Source organism: Enoplosus armatus, chromosome 4 (assembly GCF_043641665.1).
Source record: "Enoplosus armatus isolate fEnoArm2 chromosome 4, fEnoArm2.hap1, whole genome shotgun sequence".
NCBI classification, from domain to species: domain Eukaryota; kingdom Metazoa; phylum Chordata; class Actinopteri; order Centrarchiformes; family Enoplosidae; genus Enoplosus; species Enoplosus armatus.
Genome location: NC_092183.1, coordinates 5,836,098 through 5,853,442, shown reverse-complemented (window position 1 = coordinate 5,853,442; position 17,345 = coordinate 5,836,098). Strand labels below are relative to the sequence as shown.

The 17,345-nt window shown below is 40.1% G+C and overlaps 1 protein-coding gene across 1 annotated transcript in view; it reads left to right on the top strand.

The window, feature by feature from the left end:
• The window catches only part of col27a1b (collagen, type XXVII, alpha 1b), a 61,010-nt gene that overhangs the window by 36,058 nt on the left and 7,607 nt on the right, over positions 1–17,345 (top strand). The window contains exons 20-48 of the mRNA XM_070905053.1: positions 118–171; positions 260–313; positions 403–447; positions 1,499–1,552; positions 1,781–1,825; positions 2,000–2,053; positions 2,331–2,384; positions 2,615–2,668; positions 3,100–3,153; positions 5,914–5,967; positions 6,376–6,420; positions 7,305–7,349; positions 7,541–7,594; positions 8,257–8,310; positions 8,394–8,447; positions 9,056–9,109; positions 9,334–9,387; positions 12,786–12,893; positions 12,992–13,045; positions 13,310–13,417; positions 13,493–13,546; positions 14,914–14,967; positions 16,011–16,067; positions 16,157–16,210; positions 16,323–16,376; positions 16,485–16,538; positions 16,666–16,719; positions 16,842–16,949; positions 17,034–17,141. Of these exons, the coding sequence (XP_070761154.1) occupies positions 118–171; positions 260–313; positions 403–447; positions 1,499–1,552; positions 1,781–1,825; positions 2,000–2,053; positions 2,331–2,384; positions 2,615–2,668; positions 3,100–3,153; positions 5,914–5,967; positions 6,376–6,420; positions 7,305–7,349; positions 7,541–7,594; positions 8,257–8,310; positions 8,394–8,447; positions 9,056–9,109; positions 9,334–9,387; positions 12,786–12,893; positions 12,992–13,045; positions 13,310–13,417; positions 13,493–13,546; positions 14,914–14,967; positions 16,011–16,067; positions 16,157–16,210; positions 16,323–16,376; positions 16,485–16,538; positions 16,666–16,719; positions 16,842–16,949; positions 17,034–17,141 (1,749 nt within the window). The remainder of the gene's footprint in view (positions 1–117; positions 172–259; positions 314–402; positions 448–1,498; positions 1,553–1,780; positions 1,826–1,999; positions 2,054–2,330; positions 2,385–2,614; positions 2,669–3,099; positions 3,154–5,913; positions 5,968–6,375; positions 6,421–7,304; positions 7,350–7,540; positions 7,595–8,256; positions 8,311–8,393; positions 8,448–9,055; positions 9,110–9,333; positions 9,388–12,785; positions 12,894–12,991; positions 13,046–13,309; positions 13,418–13,492; positions 13,547–14,913; positions 14,968–16,010; positions 16,068–16,156; positions 16,211–16,322; positions 16,377–16,484; positions 16,539–16,665; positions 16,720–16,841; positions 16,950–17,033; positions 17,142–17,345) is intronic.

The following is a 17,345-nucleotide window of genomic DNA, read 5'->3' as shown; positions in this document are numbered from 1 at the left end:
ACTAAGTTTTATATTTTGACAAGATGCTTTATGTTATTCTACCATTGTATACGTTAGTACAATGCTTTGTATAAGTATGCTACTACGTGGTGATGAAGCTGTGGTTCATTTCCACAGGGCTTTCCAGGTGACATTGGCCCACCAGGACAAAATGGCCCTGAAGGACCCAAGGTTAGTAGAGTGACATTAACTCTTTAGATATGAATTGTCAGTGCGTAGAGATGAAGTGCAGAGTTCACTCTCAGTGTTTCATCCACAGGGAAAACAAGGGACAAGAGGATTGCCAGGTCCAAGAGGAACACCTGGACTTCAGGTGGGGTTGACTTCATATATTTTGAAAATGAATAAAAGATAAAAAGCAATTTGTCTCCCTCTGACCTGTGGTGACTACTTTTTTGTCAGGGTGATGAGGGACCAGTTGGGCCAGCTGGACCCGCTGGACTCGAGGTGAGTGCTAATTGGATGAGCCCTGCAACTCAAGACCAGTTAGAAAATACAATAACAAAGTTATCCTTGAGGATCACAACATCAAAATACTTGCTACGCACAAGTGTCTCTCTCTAAATTTAGCTTTGGAGGAACAACTATGACCAGTAAGTCCTGGCTGACTGATGTCTCTATTGTTCTGAAGCTGTTTTGAAAGACTTCCTATTGGACACTGTATACTCATATTACCAGATTGGTCAGCAAATTGCTATGCTCTTTTCTATCATAAAAACAATCACAAACAAAAGCAACTGTCTTAAAATGTCAAACCGAAATGTATAGTTGTATCAGATGATTGATTCATTTGCACAGGAATAGGAAGATTTTAACCTAAAACCTGACAATAAATCATTATATTGGTGTCTATTTGGGAGGTCAAATGTGCAATTAAAGTTATTTCAGTGTCAGAGGACATTAATTCAAACAGTCCCCTTTGTTGTTTGTGTTTCACATATCTCCACCACACATAATATTTAAATACATTATCATTTGCATCTGAACATAGAACATAGTGAATAAAGAGGCCCTGCAAGACAAACGTAGGATTTCATAAGAGACAAATAGGATGGCTTTGAACTGTTCTGCAGTATAAATAAAGTCCACAATGACTATCTCAGTCCAAAAAAAAAGTGTTTGTTTGGAGTCTTCCCAGGCTAAACAATAGAGAAGACTTTTCCAATGAAACTCTATTTTTGAGATGGCTGACTCCAGTCTGCCATCTCCCAAAAGTGTAACCCACAAGTGATCGCTGAAAACAAACACTAATGACCCAATGACTTGTGTGAGTAATAAGAAGCCTTTGATGCTGCAAACGGCGCTTTGTTTTATGGATCATTAAGTTTCTTAAAGGGATGTTTTTGTTTTGGCATCAATTGTTGGTTTGTTTAGCGCAACGGCCTCTCGAGGGACGTTAGACTCGCAGACTGCACCTTCTACAGGAGATACAGACTTTATTGTTTTGTTGTGTGGAGCTGCAGTACACTTCTCTGTGTCATTTTTGCTGTCTGTTCAGGGCAGGCCTGGGAGGCAGGGATTCCCTGGACTGACAGGCCCAGATGGACTCAAGGTCAGACCTAATAGTCACACATCCGCCGCCGAAACACTGTCATCCTTAACTGAACATTCTCTCCCCGGCTTTCTTATATGATAATGTATCATCTGAATATGTGTAAATTAGATGTTAATTCTCCGCTACCACAGGGGAACGGGCCTCTGAGCACATTTCAACTGATTTGAACTAAAAACGAAAGGCATGAATAAGTTTGTGATATGCTAATTGTGTGCTTTGCTGTAGGGCGAGACCGGGATAACTGGCGAGGTCGGGAAGCTTGGCGAGAGGGTAAAGGCTTTTCTCCCTCTTTCTGCTGATTTCTGTCTGATGCTCACTGTGTGTCTCTGTGTGTGTCTGTTTTGTAGGAGTCCCAAAGCTGTGCAGCCTATTATGAGAAATCTAACTTCAATAGAGCTAAGAGAAATAAGAGACAGTTAAGACAGCATGTTTTCTCTCCTTTAGGGACTGCCTGGTTTTGTCGGGCCTGTTGGAGAGACGGGCATCGCCGGAAAAAAGGTTAGCGTGGTCTCAATTTGTCACACTTCGCTAATATGACAATTTATTGTTGTGCAACGTCCATTTGAATCTGTTAAAATGCTTTCTGTTGATGTAGCATGTGATTAGAGCTGAAACAATATGTCAATTACAGCATATTTGATAATCGATTAAATGTTTAGTCATTTATGAAGCCAAAATGTCAAACACTTGCAGGTACCAGCCTCTCAAATGTGCAGATTTCACTGTAATATGTCACTGTGATATAAATATACCCTAACCCCTTGTGGTTCTTCAGGGGGATCGAGGGAAGACAGGCGTCCCCGGGCCACCAGGTGAACCGGGGCCGATGGTAAGGAGTAAGTCTGGACCCCGTCTCTCATACCAGGGGGCATTAAATTCTACATACGTAAGGGATGGGGGAGTGACATGTTTGGAGGGACTGATTTAAGTGATAAAACAATAATCATCTAATAGGGAGCTAATATAAGGCCGCCCAGTTTTGTCAGAAATCTGAGAGCGAATTTATGATTTCTTTGATAAATCATAAAGATATCATTTAAGTCATGTTGTATCCATCAGGGTCACACTGGAATACCTGGAGAGACGGGGTCGCCTGGACCGCAAGGGATCCCAGTAAGTTTACTGTTGTCATTGTCATGTTTCACTTCTGACCACACCCAGCATCAGTGATAGGTGATGTCACGGTGCACTAACACAACCTGAAGTACACATCTACATCACTGCAGTTACATGAGAATTGGAATTCAGTAAAAACAAGCTTTTCAGCTAGTGTAAAGTTACAATTAACAAAAGTCCATTATTGATTCATATATTTATAATCGCACTAAAATGCAACCTTTGATAGTTGACATTATATAATAAAACTGAACTGCTGACTACTGTTAAAATAGGTTGTAAGAATATTGTTGCAGTTCTAACTCTGCTTTCTGTGTACCTGCATTCAACTTGGCAAAAGAAGAATGAGAGTTAGACAAGCGCCCCTAGGATCTTAGTTTCGATAATTTGCTCTCAAACTCTTAGAATATTTTTTCACACACATTCAGGGGCCTCCTGGTTCACGGGGATCCATCGGCATCAGAGGGCCCAAAGGCAGGAGGGTAAGTTACTGAAATCTGCTTATAAGATTATATAACCAATAGGTGACAACAATTCAATGATTCAACCTACACTCAATTCATGGATTTAGCATCATGGCTCTAAGGATGGCAGTGTTGATCGGTTGGTCCACCACACTGGTCCAGACTGAAACATGTCAACAGTTATCGGATGGATTGCCAAGACATTTTGTGCAGACATTCAACGTCCCCAGATACTGGCCAAACACTGCCAACTACCTGCAAAATTAAAGACATTCCCATCAGCCTCAGCTGCACTTTGTGTTTAGTGCTAATCAACAAATGCTAACATGCTAAGGTACAGTGAGGAGACGTCCCAGTTTGTCCGGGATTGTCCTGGCTTCAAGCTGGGTGTCCAGAGTCCCGACAGATATCTGTAAAACACTAAAATGTCCCGGTTTTCAACATCCACTGCCAAATTGTCCCGGTTTTCACTACAATTAAAATAATAATTATAACATTGTACTTGTATCCAGCGCTTACATGTGTCGTTGTCAAGGCTGTTGCTAAGCTATGAGTCATAGCAGCTCTTTCTGACAGAACCTGTCAGCATGCTCACTCCTTCCTTTGTAAAATATCCGGCAATGAAAGTGCTGTGTTCATGGCGTCCATGGTTTTGAAAGGTGTGCTCGGTAGGTGTGCTAAGCCCTGAAATAATTGTCCTCCATCCTGATAAAAACGCCTATGGCCATGAAAGAGGACAAGGTAGAGAAACTCAAACTTCACTAATCAAATCCAACCATCCACAGATAATTAAATCACTTACAAGTGCAGAGCAAAAACACCAGTCCAAGGATTGCCTAGCAACGTTCTCCAAAGAAAAAAAGTACACAAAGTGCTGTATATCTCTACAAAGACACTACAGGTTCAATCTGAACATATATTAGTAAAGCACATGGATTCTAACATGATAAACGTCTTGCTACATACAGTAAAACATCCTGGAGTTTCTTTACATGGCAATGTGCGTGCGTTGCTGTGTCTGCCGTGAGCTCAAGATAATTCCAGTGTTTGCTGGCTTTTCCATAATTTAGTTTTTCTACTTTGGGAAAATAGCTCATGGTTACACAGCAGGATCATTGGACTGAATGAATAATTGATCTAACATGAATAAGTGGTATGATTAAGGCATTTCATTCCGTGGATTGGTTTTACACGGCTCTCCTGATATCACAAGCAGTCACAAATGTAAAATGTAATAACTATAATAGCTGAACATTACATCAAGGCTTTGGAAAATAAAATTAAGACCAGTATGATTAAACACCAGTCTCCTTATGACACTGTCTGAAGTAATTCACAGTCAACAAGAATGGGGAAAACCTAGTAACTACCTTTTCCTGTGCTGAATGTTTTGTATTTATTTATTTAATAATATCTTTATTCTGCTGGACACACATATTAAAAATGTGGTCTGTGTTTATTCCTGAAAGGAGTGAAAGCAATATGTGAGCACAATAAATTAATCATAGGGTTCCAAGAAAAGTAGTGACAGCTACCCTGTCATTCAAGTTTGTTTAGAAGTTGAATCTTGTAGGCCTCCATCCAGACTGACTCCACTGAATTTAAGCAACTTTTCAATCTTCACATGATGCCTGTTCCTCCGATTTGTAAGAAAGTCATTACCATCATTCTATCTCAGGGGTTTTCCCTGCACTCTTAAGTAAAAAGCCCTAAAATTGGTGCACTTTAAAAGAAAGCCAGGGGTAGTGGGTGAGCTTCCACCTAATGTGCCTGTTCGGGTTGAATGGGTTATGGAGGGAGGGATGGATGATAAATGTCTGCACTGCAAAACATGTCGACCTTAATAGGTCATATAGTCAATATTGTTTTCGCCTCCAAAAAAAAAAAAAAAGCCGATGGATGGAGATAATTTCAGAATTTCCCTTGCAGTTTTATCATGTGCTTTTTTAAGACAAAGAGACAATAACTTGAAATAAGACCGATCACTCTAGTAGCATGAAGGTGTGAACATTATAACAACAATGATCAGAGAGCTTATTAAATTTAATTAATTTATCTTTTCTTCATGGTTTAACGCACATTTCACAATTCTGATATAATTGTCATCAATTGTACATAGCCACAATTACAAAATAGAAATAGTTTCCCCTATAATTGAACACTGCTACGTCTCAGTCTGCCAACAACAGTCTTGAACAAATGTGTCTATTAATATCAAGCAGCAACGGACATTTCAAAGCCTTACATAGGTAGGAGCTGTGTTCTGCTCAGGCACTGTTTAGATCACTTTTATATAACATGCTTACATGAACAACCAGCAAATGTTGCAGTCAGTCCTTTCATGTTTTCTGACAGTGAATAGTTTGGTTCAACTTTAATGGCAAGGATGAATCAGCTACAGGATTTGTGACCTTTTCCCAAGGCTTCTTTACAATAACCCCAGTGTGTTCAGGCGGTACCACAAGTGTGTGATCGTGGAAAGATGGGGACAAAGTCTACACAGTGCGGATTGGGCTTGCTTCGGAGCTAATTCTCAGATGCCAAGTATTTGCAAAATCGCCACAATCTTTGATGGTGTTTCTCCAATGTGGGCTAAACCACAGTACACAATAAAACCAAGAGAACTGCCTCCCAGGCTCCACGAAATAGGGATGAAAAAAATGGAGATTAAGTGCCCTAATTCATTGACTTAATATATCCAACAGTGCGCCTCAGGTCTGTTAAAGGCCACATTTTCCAAAGCTATTCATCAGTGACAACTTTTATTTCTTTGCATAGGGTCTGAGGGGTCCTGATGGCCCAGTGGGGGAGAAAGGGTCCGCTGGAGTGAAGGTGAGCACATGGTCAGAAAGTCAAAGTTGATAATGCTCCTTTATTAATAATGTTGCTTTACATGCCAAACTGCCTTAGAGCAATGTCTGCCCTTCAAATTCCTAATTGCACACATCAAATCTGTCCCACGGAAAGCCAGGATAACCAAAATGTCCCAAGTTTCTGTAATGGAGGGGAAATAAAAATCATGAGAACTTTTACAAGCAGCTTTGTAATTATTTACTATTTTTAACATGTAGAAGAATCTTTAGAGGATCCTCTTTGTTAACTACAAATCTAACAACAGAACCTTAAATCAAAGAGTCCTAAAATATTGATGCTGCTGGTAGTGCTTGGCAGTCGGAAACATTTTGACTCTGGGGGATTTTAGAAAGCTCAGTTAACTGTGTTGGATGTTTGTCTTTGCAGGGCCCTGATGGTCCACCAGGAAAATTGGGCCTCCCCGGGGAGATGGTAAGAAAAAGTGGGCTTCTTTACTTTCCCCTCGTAACAGTAATGGAAGAAGTATTTAAATAATTCACTTAAGTAAAAGCAGCAATACTAAGTCCTGCATTTAGAATATTACTGTTGTAAAGTATTATTATCAGCAAATGTACTTAAAGTATCAAAAGTAAAAGTATAGTAAAGAAAAATGGCCTCTAATGGCTACGTAAGTATCATTTTACTGTTGTTGCTGATCGAGGTGGAGCTAATGTTACCGATTTTATACACTGTTGTTGGTTAAATCTATAACAATCCATTAGATAAGATCATCATGTGTTTTATATGTAAAATCCTATTCTTCAAAGTAACTAGTAACTATCACAGCTGTCAAACAAATGTAGAGTAAAAACTATATTTCCCTCTGACATGTGGAGGGATATAAGAAGTATAAAGTTGCAGTATTTTAAAACTACTTTGAGTAAATATATTAAGTTACTCTTCACCACTGATTGTTTTAAGTCATTTATTAGTTAAGAAGGCCAAACGTTCACTAGTTTTCTCTGTTATATATTATCATATTATTTCATTGTGAATTGAATACCTTTGGGAAAATAGAAAGCTAAAAAGCTCTCACAACTTGTGATTGGCATTTTTCACTGTTTTTTTTTAAAGTAAAGTAATAATTATTAATTGCAGCCCTATATTTTATCATCCCTGTGTTGTTTTACAACACATCTTTTCTTGTGTGTTTAAGAACACTCCAGGAAGTGAACTGAGCACTAGTCTTATACTCACTATGCCTGTTTACCCCTCCATAAGGTTGACATGGTGTAACAACAAACAGCACCATTAAACACTCACTGTTCACCTCTTAGAGTTGAACTTATTTTTCCGTTTGTGTCGTTTTGCTGCAGGGAAAGCTCGGCGACCCTGGTGAAGCTGGGCCTAAGGGATTTCCAGTAAGTGATTGGGGCTAACAGAGGCCTCTTTTAGGTCAGTCTTGATTTTTGGGGTGGACTCATTTTGGGGAACAGTGGTGAACAAGAGAGGCGTGTGTGGCACACTGTTGCTCGAAGTGGGTGTTGTAGCGTTTCAGCATGGGTATGAATACCAGTAGTGTGTGTGTTATAAACAGCGGTGTTGTTTTCAGGGCGTTCAAGGACCCTCCGGACCTCCAGGAGCCAAAGGAATTGCAGGAGAACCAGTGAGTTTGTTTGCCTACATGAATGTGCCCTATTTTGGATCAATATTTGAGAATCAACCCAATTATCAAAGACCTACTATATGTTTTTTTTCTCTGTGTCGTTTACGCCATCTGGTACAGTTTTGTAAAACTACAGAATCTCTTAAAGAGGATATAGGCAGAAACCATAGTGTCTCATTATCTGTAATGACCTGTGGCTCTCCAGCACCTACTCTGCACCCGCCTTCTTGGCCTTGCATATAAAAGAATTTCCATTTTAACACCTTTTTATTCAGTACTTCCTAGAAACCCATATCCTGTTGAAAAAGCCCAGAACAACCTAATCCTCTTTCTCTCATTCTGCCCAAGTCTCACAGACACAAGCAGAGAAGTAGTGACTCTGAGACAATTTGATTTACACCATCACCTTCCTGGAGAGGCAGCTTTATTGTAGCCTGAATGTGTCTCTATAACAGCAGGCCTGTTTCCGTCACTTGCAGAAGCTTTGGCTCAGTGTTTTGAAGGCTCTTAGCCCTGCAGATTAACTTATCTCCACAAATCCACACTTTCTGCCTGCTTCTTATTTCTTTTCACATTTTTCCTCCTTTACTGTCACTTTCAGAAGTGTTTGTCCAAGAGTAGAAAGCATCACCCTTTTTATTGATGCTTCTGCTTTTCCGCAGGGACCAGCAGGGCCACCAGGAACGATTGGGCCACTGGGGGAGATGGGGCAGAAGGTGAGTTTGATCACACAGCACGTGTGTGAGAACTCCCACTAACTTTTGCACTGAATACTAAAGGCTGTCACTGTTTTTGACAGGGCCCGCCGGGGAAGGCTGGAGAGAGAGGACTGCCTGGTGAACCTGGAGAGAAGGTTTCATTGATTATGAGATATTGGACTGGTGGATGTGTACTTATGTTTTTTTGTTTTACACCATGAACATTTGTGTGGGATGATGACATTACAACAGCCTTTCCTGCAGTAAATGGTTATGGACATGGGGGGCAGCACCTTCTACTCAATGGGAATATATTTGGGCCTCAATCCTAAAAATCTATTTTGTGCTCAATAAATGAATTTGTGTTAATAATAACGTCTGTGGCCTCTTGAACTCTTGGACACTCTCTCAAAGTGTCTTTCGCTTGCTTTCTCTGACAGAGTGTTACAGTGTGCCACAATTTCAGCCAATTGGAAAACTCAGATTGCAAGTAGGATTATCGGTTACTAGGGAAGAAGGGAAGCATTGGGAGAGTGAAAATAACTACTGTTTATTAAACTGGTTGGCTTAGTTTGCTAGCTACCTTCCAATATAGTTAGTTAAATGTCACTCAGGATTTTTGGGAGCAAATATAATGCCATTACTACTCGCCATTACTGAGTAGACAGTTTTGGTAAAACAAGCACGGTGGCAGCAAAGATTGTACATCAAGAGATACAACACATCACCAATGACATAACCATCATGTTTCTTCTCCTGACAGGGGGCCATTGGTCTACATGGAAACATCGGGGAGCAGGGTTTGATCGGCCCGAGAGTGAGTATCCCATGTTTTCTTTCTCTTAAGAGTTAAAGTATTTTGGCAGAACCTCAAAAATGGCAACACACAAACCACGAGGTAAAATTTGTTTTCAAAATGTACTCAAATACAGTTTTGCCAATGTTTGGCTTGCTACACATCTGTTTTTGCTTCCTGTGATTACTGTCCTTGTAACAATAAATCACAGTGCAACCATAATATTTTTATGATTTGTCTATCAGGGAGAGCCAGGCATTGATGGGGAGGCTGGAACAAGTGGACCTGATGGAGCCAAGGCAAGTTCAAAAACGAGAGACGTATTGTGACTTAAAATTTGATTTATTCGTCAGTGCTTTTTACTGTTTAGGACTGGAAAAACGTTACTTCAAGTCCTTGGCCAGCAATCAAATTGTTGTCAATAACTTCAACCCGGATTCATTCTTTCCTGAAGCTTTATGTCTGTGAACTCAGTGAACTTTCCTGTTTACTATTGCAGCTTATTGTAATTAGAGCAAGTCGAGTATTGTTTGTGAGATATTGGCCTTTGTACAGTCGGAGCTGCGTTGTGTTGATGCTTAGTGAAAACAGATAGCGGGGCTATTTTAAGTGCTCTAAAGTCTGGCAAGTATTGTGACAGGAAAAAAAAAAGATGGAAAGCACAAAAAAGCTGCTTATTCAGCAGAGCCACACTACTGGAAGTATGGCTGACAGACCCCACAAACAACTTTTTATTTGTATTTAATCTTTGTTCGTTAATCAGGCGGTCTCATTGAGGTCAAGGTCTCTTTTCCAAGAGAGACCTGAGAACAAAAACACAATCAGCAAAACAGAAACAACATAACTACACAATAATCAAGGAATTAATAACACAGTTACAAAAATCATGAAAAACATCAGATAATAAAGCTTTAAAATCGTCAAGGCTCTAGTTTGAATGCAGTTTGCAATTCCATTTATCAAATCAAATCAAGTTTATTTATATAGCACGTTTAAAAACAACCAGAATTGAGGAAATTACATCAGTAGTAAATAGTAACAATAACAACAATAGATGGCAATGAAGAATACAAGGCAATATCAAAATATGTCCACAAATGTAAAACAGAAAAAAAAACCTTGTAAAATCAATTTATAAAGAGTAAAAGATTATATATAAATATTGAAACCACTAAGAGCAACCAAATGCCAGTGAAAACATGTACGTCTGGAGTTCTGTCTCAAGTCTCAGTGGAGGGGGAACAAAGCGGAAGGCTGTTTCAAAGCTTTGGAGCGGCCACTGCAAGGGCACTATCTCCCCTACCCACTAGCCTCGATCGTTAGAAACAACTGAGGATCTGAGAGGCCTAGAGTTAAAAACAAATAAAAGAACAGGTGATTTAAAAGGTGCATAGTACCTGAAACAAGTTCTGCCAACATTAGTGCATACATGAGGGATATCTAAGGTTAAGTAGTTTCTGGATCGTGCACTGCAGTTACTAGATTTAAATGAGACGTGAGGTAGTTTGGAGGCTTCAACAGTGGAGCTTTATAAATGAATAACATGAGATGGCTATTTCTTCCTGACTTAGGGAAGGTGGTAAAATGTGAGCACAGAGAAGACTGAGGTTTACAATAGAGTCAACCTGAGAGTCTGTTCGGCTCCTCGCTGTACAGGACGTTTTCTGTTAATCAGGAGACTAAACTACTTTGAGTGGTTCTTGGCCACAGTGCAGCTCCTGGATGGAAAACGGCAGCTTGAGGGATTTGCAGCTTGTGCTGTGAAATGTGAGGGGAATTAAAATCAGTGCATTGTCATGGTTCATTGTCGTATTACTTGATGAAATTTAAAATAGAAATTCAGCAAATAATTAGAGGATTCTAATGACTGCCTCCTTCCAGCAGTCTATAACAAATTGAATACTTACTTCTTGTTTCCAGGTTTTATGAGAGTATCAAGTGGTGAAAGCCTGTCACTGTATATCTGTAATATTGATTGCTTCAGAGAGGAGCCATAATTGCATCTTAATAAGACTCCTATTATATTGTATCAGGAAGGCGAGGTTGGCTAGGTTGAGCAGGGAGACCAGGAAACAGGGAGAAAGAAAAAAGATGGAAACTTAAATACAGTAGAAGCTTCTAAGAAATTGAATGTGACTTCAAAACTAAAACCATGTCTTAACACAAGATTGAACTACATGTTTACAGGAGTGTAACACTGTTGTGAAGGAGGACAAGGTATTCCAAATGTTAAAAACAATTGTGTACAAATAATTTGGGAAACAAATGTTTATTTTATTTCTAAGCACTTTTTGGAGATTCCTATCATCATTAGAAATGGCCTTTTAGTGTGCCAGCTGTCCAATTGTGGAAAAAACAACAACACATTTCCTGTAGTTCAATGGAAGTTGGATTAATTACAATATTATTTTCCCACTATCAGCATGAAGGCTCTCTAATGGTTTTGAAGTGTGCTGATGCTGGAAAGTGCTCAGTTATTTTTACTGCGACTGTGCAGACTTCACTAGAATATTCAGTAGGTGGGACAACATTGCACTGGTTTTCATCCCGCGTCCTTGACAGGTGTTTCTCAGTTTCTGTAAGGAATTATTTGTGTTCTTCTGCTCCTTTTATCAATGGTGTTCCTTAGGGCTCAATTATTTGTCCACTTTTTCTATTGACATATTTCCACTTGGACAGATCATTAGCCTTTTTGGTTTTGTTTCTTACCTTTTGTTAAATTGACAGGGCTTCCCTTAAACTACTCTAAGTAAACGCTTGTCTGCTATGAAAGGTTGGTTGGCCAACAATTTCTTTCAGTAAAGTTGCAACAAAACTGAAGTCCTCATTGTCAGTTCTGATAATGAAGCATCAAATGTACAGCTGAGCCTCAGCCCACTTTCAGGCAGGAAGTGATGCTCTGGGAGCATTATACACCCTGAACAACATGTCAAGTCACTGTGACATTCTTTTTTTTCCATCTTAGAAATATTTACAAATTACAGCCTGTTCTGTCTCACTATGCTTTTGTGTCCGTCTGGCTGCACTACAGCAACCCTCTGTTTACATGCCTAAGCTGTCACTGTAGAAACTGCAGCTACTTCAGAATGCTGCATCAAGACTTTTATGTAGAGCCAGCTGTAGAGCTCAGATCCTCCCTGTCCTGGCTTCACGTCTTTGTGGCTTGTGAGTACTGGATACAATTTAAGATTTTATTTATAACTTGCAGTGCTCCCAGAATCAAACTCCCACTCACAATGGTAGACTCTTAATGCTATGCACTACAGGAAGGACTCTGCAATCATCGGCTCAGGCCTGACTGACTTACTGTTTTGCAGTCAAAATTCAAGAAATATGGGTGACAGAGTTTTTGTCGTTGTGGCCCCCCAGGCTTTGCGATAACCTTTCAGCAGACATTTGGTCATTGAATAATGTGGAATATCATAAGCGGCGTATGAAACCTGTAAGCACAGACAGACCTTTCATTGATATATTGGATTTAGTCAAGGCAGTTTGTCATTTATTTATTCATTGTTGACTTGTGAAACACAAAAGGTTTTATTGGATATGAATAATATTTTTTCCAGTCTGAATATTTTATTCAAATGTATTCAAACTTCAACAGGACAAAATTGCCTGTGCCATCAAAATAGTTCAGTATATTGTAACTCAATTGTTTGATCACCTTTTTTCATTGGACTTGTGCTACTCTTTTCAGGGTGAAAAAGGAGATGCTGGTCCAGAGGGCGCTACAGGTGACAGGGGTGAAATCGGTCTCACAGGAAAGGAAGGACCTCTTGGGCTTCCTGGACTGGTGGGTGTAAGGGTGAGTGTCTCAGCTGCCAACTCCCAATTTCATTCAATTCCCATGAAAAGACGGCTCTTTTTGTCCACTTACAATCCTGTTTGATGTTCTTTCACCAGGGTCAGGAGGGTAAACCTGGCAAAATTGGTGAAAGAGGAAAACTAGGAGAAAAGGTTTGTCAGTTCACTTGCTTGGGGCTGAAAAATACACCTTTCATTCTTGAATGTCTGTCAATTTGCTCTCTTGTACAAGGGGTTGAATAGCTCTCTGCTGTAGTGGTAAACAGTAAGGTCAGTAACCTCCATAAGCACAACATTGGAAGTGCTCGTCAAATAGACTTTCAGGATTAAATGTTTGATTTGTCAAACTACCCGCACAACTGTTCAGAGAATTTTGTACACTCACTGCATAGCTGCTCATTTATGGCCTCTCTCCAGGGGAGCAAGGGTCACCAAGGTCACCTGGGTGAGACTGGGCCGATCGGCGAGCGGGGCGAGACGGGGTTTGTCGGACAGAAGGGGGCGAGAGGAACCATGGGGCCAGTGGTAAGACATCCAGAAATGGTTTGAGGGACTTGCTTGGTTGTTGGTGGATGTGGGCTAATATATATATTTCTCCAGGGTGCTCCGGGGAAAATGGGCCAACAAGGAGATCCAGGCATATCAGGTTACGAGGTGAGCACTTCTTCATAAGCAGTGATGGAATAATACATTTCATTGCAGGATGCTATGAAAGTGAGGGATCTACAGCACTTCCAAAAACTTCCAAAAGTCTGCTATGAATTCATAAATGTTAAAAACTGACAATCAAGCCTCTAAAATAAAGGCTTTTCAACTTGTTTAGGAAGCCAAGCGTTTTATTTTTCATGTTCATTCCCCATAGTAGTGCATGTACAATATGATATCAGGTGTGTGGGTAAAAAGAAAAACGTTTCCTGATGAAGATGTGATGTCGAAACATCATAGCTGTATTCAGTAAACCTGTTTGGGGTCCATCTAGTGTGTGGGCCCTTTTTTCTTGGTATTATTTCTAAATTTCTACCAATCAATGCTAAGCACTTGTTTCCTCACACTGACCTGTGTTTAAAAAGCCTAGATTGATTTTTTTTTTTCTTTAGAAGGTGTTTCATCTGGGTTTATATTTCATACACAACATTATTGAATGATCCTATTGACTTGCGAGAAGATGCTATGCTTGTATTGTTCTGGTGTTGATGAATCACAGGCTGAATCTCAATTGCTGGTGTTCTGTGCTTCTTCTTCACTCCGTATTCAGGGGAATCCTCTCTAGTACTCTGATGTGTTAACAACCCCTTGTGTAGTTTTGGTGACTTAACTTTGATTTCTTCTGAGTCTTTGCTATATAAAGGCATAAACCAGGTTAGAATATGACAAACAGTATACAATTTTAATACATTTTTGTCTTAAAGCTGACCACTAGAGGGCAGAACTTAGACATCAAAACAACTTGTTGTGTGTATGGTGGCTATACGAGGACAAATCTTGCAAAGTTAAGAAAAAAGGGAAAAAATTGAATAGCAAAAAGAGAACATGCCATGTCTGCTTGCAGCTAGCTAAATGTGCCTCTCTCTATCTAACCATACCAACAAAGAAGACACTTTATGTTTGCTAGCTAAGAATTTGGGGTGGTGGAGAAGCATTTCCTTTGCAGGAGATTTTTAACAACAAACTTTCTCTTATTTCTTGTACAAAAGAGATAAAAATAGTAATATTACTGGTCTGTATTTGCGTATGCACATAATCAATTCAGGATAAGATTGGGGGTGAGAAATCGATCATTGCAGACTACAGTATAATCACATTTTTGACACACATACCCACAACTTGACTGATGAATCACAAAATTGCATTCTCCATGGCAACAAAAGATACAGTGATGATTGATGTTTTATCCCTCTCAGTCTCTACCTCGATTCCATGTGTTTTGACATTATGAACATAATATTTCACACAGTAAACAGGAGTGAAGGCTGTGAGGTTACAGTCCTGAAATGAGCCACATTTTTTTTTTCTTGCCATAGGGTCACACGGGACCGCAGGGCCCTCTGGGACCTCCAGGGCCAAAAGGTGAAAAGGTACATTACCACATTTTGCTGTCGCTAATAGCCGTCTGCACTTTGATTTAGTCTAATGAGCTCTGGGGGCCTTAAATGGTTGCATTACTTACCAATGTAAAACTGTCATGCAGCTCATTGTCTTTTAGTGCACGGTCAGTTTTTTTCCGAAGCATTGGAACTTCAGTTGTGTCCCTAATTAGTGCTTCCTCTGTCTGTCTTGTTGTCCTCGCAATATTCCCTAAAGTCATCCCTAATTTGATCCATGATATGAACTAGGGCACATCCAGTTAACTCAGGGCTGTCAAATGGATACAATTAGCCGAGCACCTGGACTTTTCTGCTCATGATTCTGGGTATATTAGCACCATAATTTGTGTTTGACAGGAGTAGCACACGATAGAACACACTGCACCAGTGTTTGTGAGACGCTAATTTACATTTCTTTTAGTCCCTGGGCAGGAGACATCTGGATGTGGATATTTGTTATTTTCTCTTTGCCAATATACACGAAATAATGGCTGCACTTGCTTTCAAATTAAATCAGTATCATGCTATCACACGGGTTGTTGCAAAATGTATGATTGTCAATTGAGAGCCAGGTAACCCTGGCACTGAAACATGTTGCAGATGAATACAGATCTGTATCACAGTTGTTAGCTGTTAAAGCACTAATGCTACAATATGTTGCTATTCATCCATGTAAGTGTCAATTCTGCACTAATTATTCTCCTACTTTTAGATGCCTGTTGGGCTCTTCATTTATTTATTGCATTTGACACATGCTGAACACATGACTATTAAAATCATACACACATCCGTGGTTATTGTTTAATGAATCCCATAAGACCCTGGAACAAACATTGGCTCCATTTATGTGAAATGGGATCATTGTGGGTAATAATGCATGTAATGATTTGCCATTCATAAGGGGAGAGCGGGCGATGTGTTTCCATTGTAATACTCTTTCAAACAAAACATGCATTGATTTTGCACTGACTATTGGGTTTGAGGGAAATTCCATTGATTGCGGTTGTGTGTCTGTTTTTATGTTGCTTATTTAGGGTGAACAGGGAGACGACAGCAAGGCAGAAGGTCCTCCAGGTCCCGAAGGTGACAGAGTGAGTTTCTTACATGTACCCGTTTTTCCCGTGTCGTTTGTTAGTGGTGATCTGGACTGTTTGATGAATTTGTTTCCATATTTCTCCAGGGTCCTCTTGGAGACCGAGGAGAGAGAGGAGAGCCCGGTGACCCTGGACACATTGTAAGTGAAATAAAAAAAACTGACATTTTGTTCCCTTTTGTATTCAGGTATGGTGTGAATTATGTTTAGATTATATTCTGTACATTGAAATGTAGAAAATTATGTTTTCCAGGGTCAAATAGGTGTTGATGGAAAGAGAGGTGAAGCTGGTGCCCCGGGGCTTCCTGTAAGTATCTCATTTATGTAAAACGTAAACCTCAGATATATAGACACTGTGTCACATTGTCTAAACACACTCAGTGTAATTCAAATCAAACAGTAATGATCATTTCAGGGACATTTGGGGCCAAAGGGACAACCGGGGTTGAAAGGATCCAAAGGTGATCAAGTAAGGACATAAATAATAGTGACATGATTTTTTTTGTTTGAGAAAACTCAATATGCAATATTATTGGACTGTATTTCTGTCATGCAACCATATCAGAACTGTGGAACATGAACTCTGTATGCTCCAGGGTCAGAAAGGAAAATCAGGGGCGAGAGGCGCGTCCGGTACCAAAGGACCACCAGTGAGTTGGATGCACTTCTTGTCTTAACTATATGATCAGACATAACTCACAGTCGAGCTACATGTTGGTGTTTAAAACTAATGCAAGCTTTGAGATGAACATTTCTAATTGTCTTTTCTAAGGGTCCAGAGGGTCCTCCTGGCCCGCGGGGAGTTGTGGGCAGGGAGGGACTTGAGGGCCAGCCTGGCATGGATGGACTGCCTGGTAAAGATGGAAGTAAAGGAGTCAAGGTGAGGACTCAGTGAGGCACCTTTCAGATGAATGAAAAGAAAACCAACTCTGATTATTGTTCACCAACTATCTTCTGTGTTTAGGGGGAGCAAGGAGAAGATGGAGAGATGGGCTTACCTGGCAAACCTGGACAGCAGGGTAAAACTGGTGTGACAGGGCTTCCCGGAAGTCAAGGCTCCTTTGGACCAAAGGTGAGAATGATGGATGGACAATTTGTACTGTTTTTTTCTTCATTTTAGTTTTTCCTTATTCACAAAGACCTTAATGTTAAGTTATGTCACAAGCATTTTTATAGATCACAATGCAGGCAATTTTATTGCCAATATCAAGTGGAAGTTGCCAACTTGGCTTTAATCTGCCTCGCATGGCACCATAATGCTCCCCTTATATTTGGA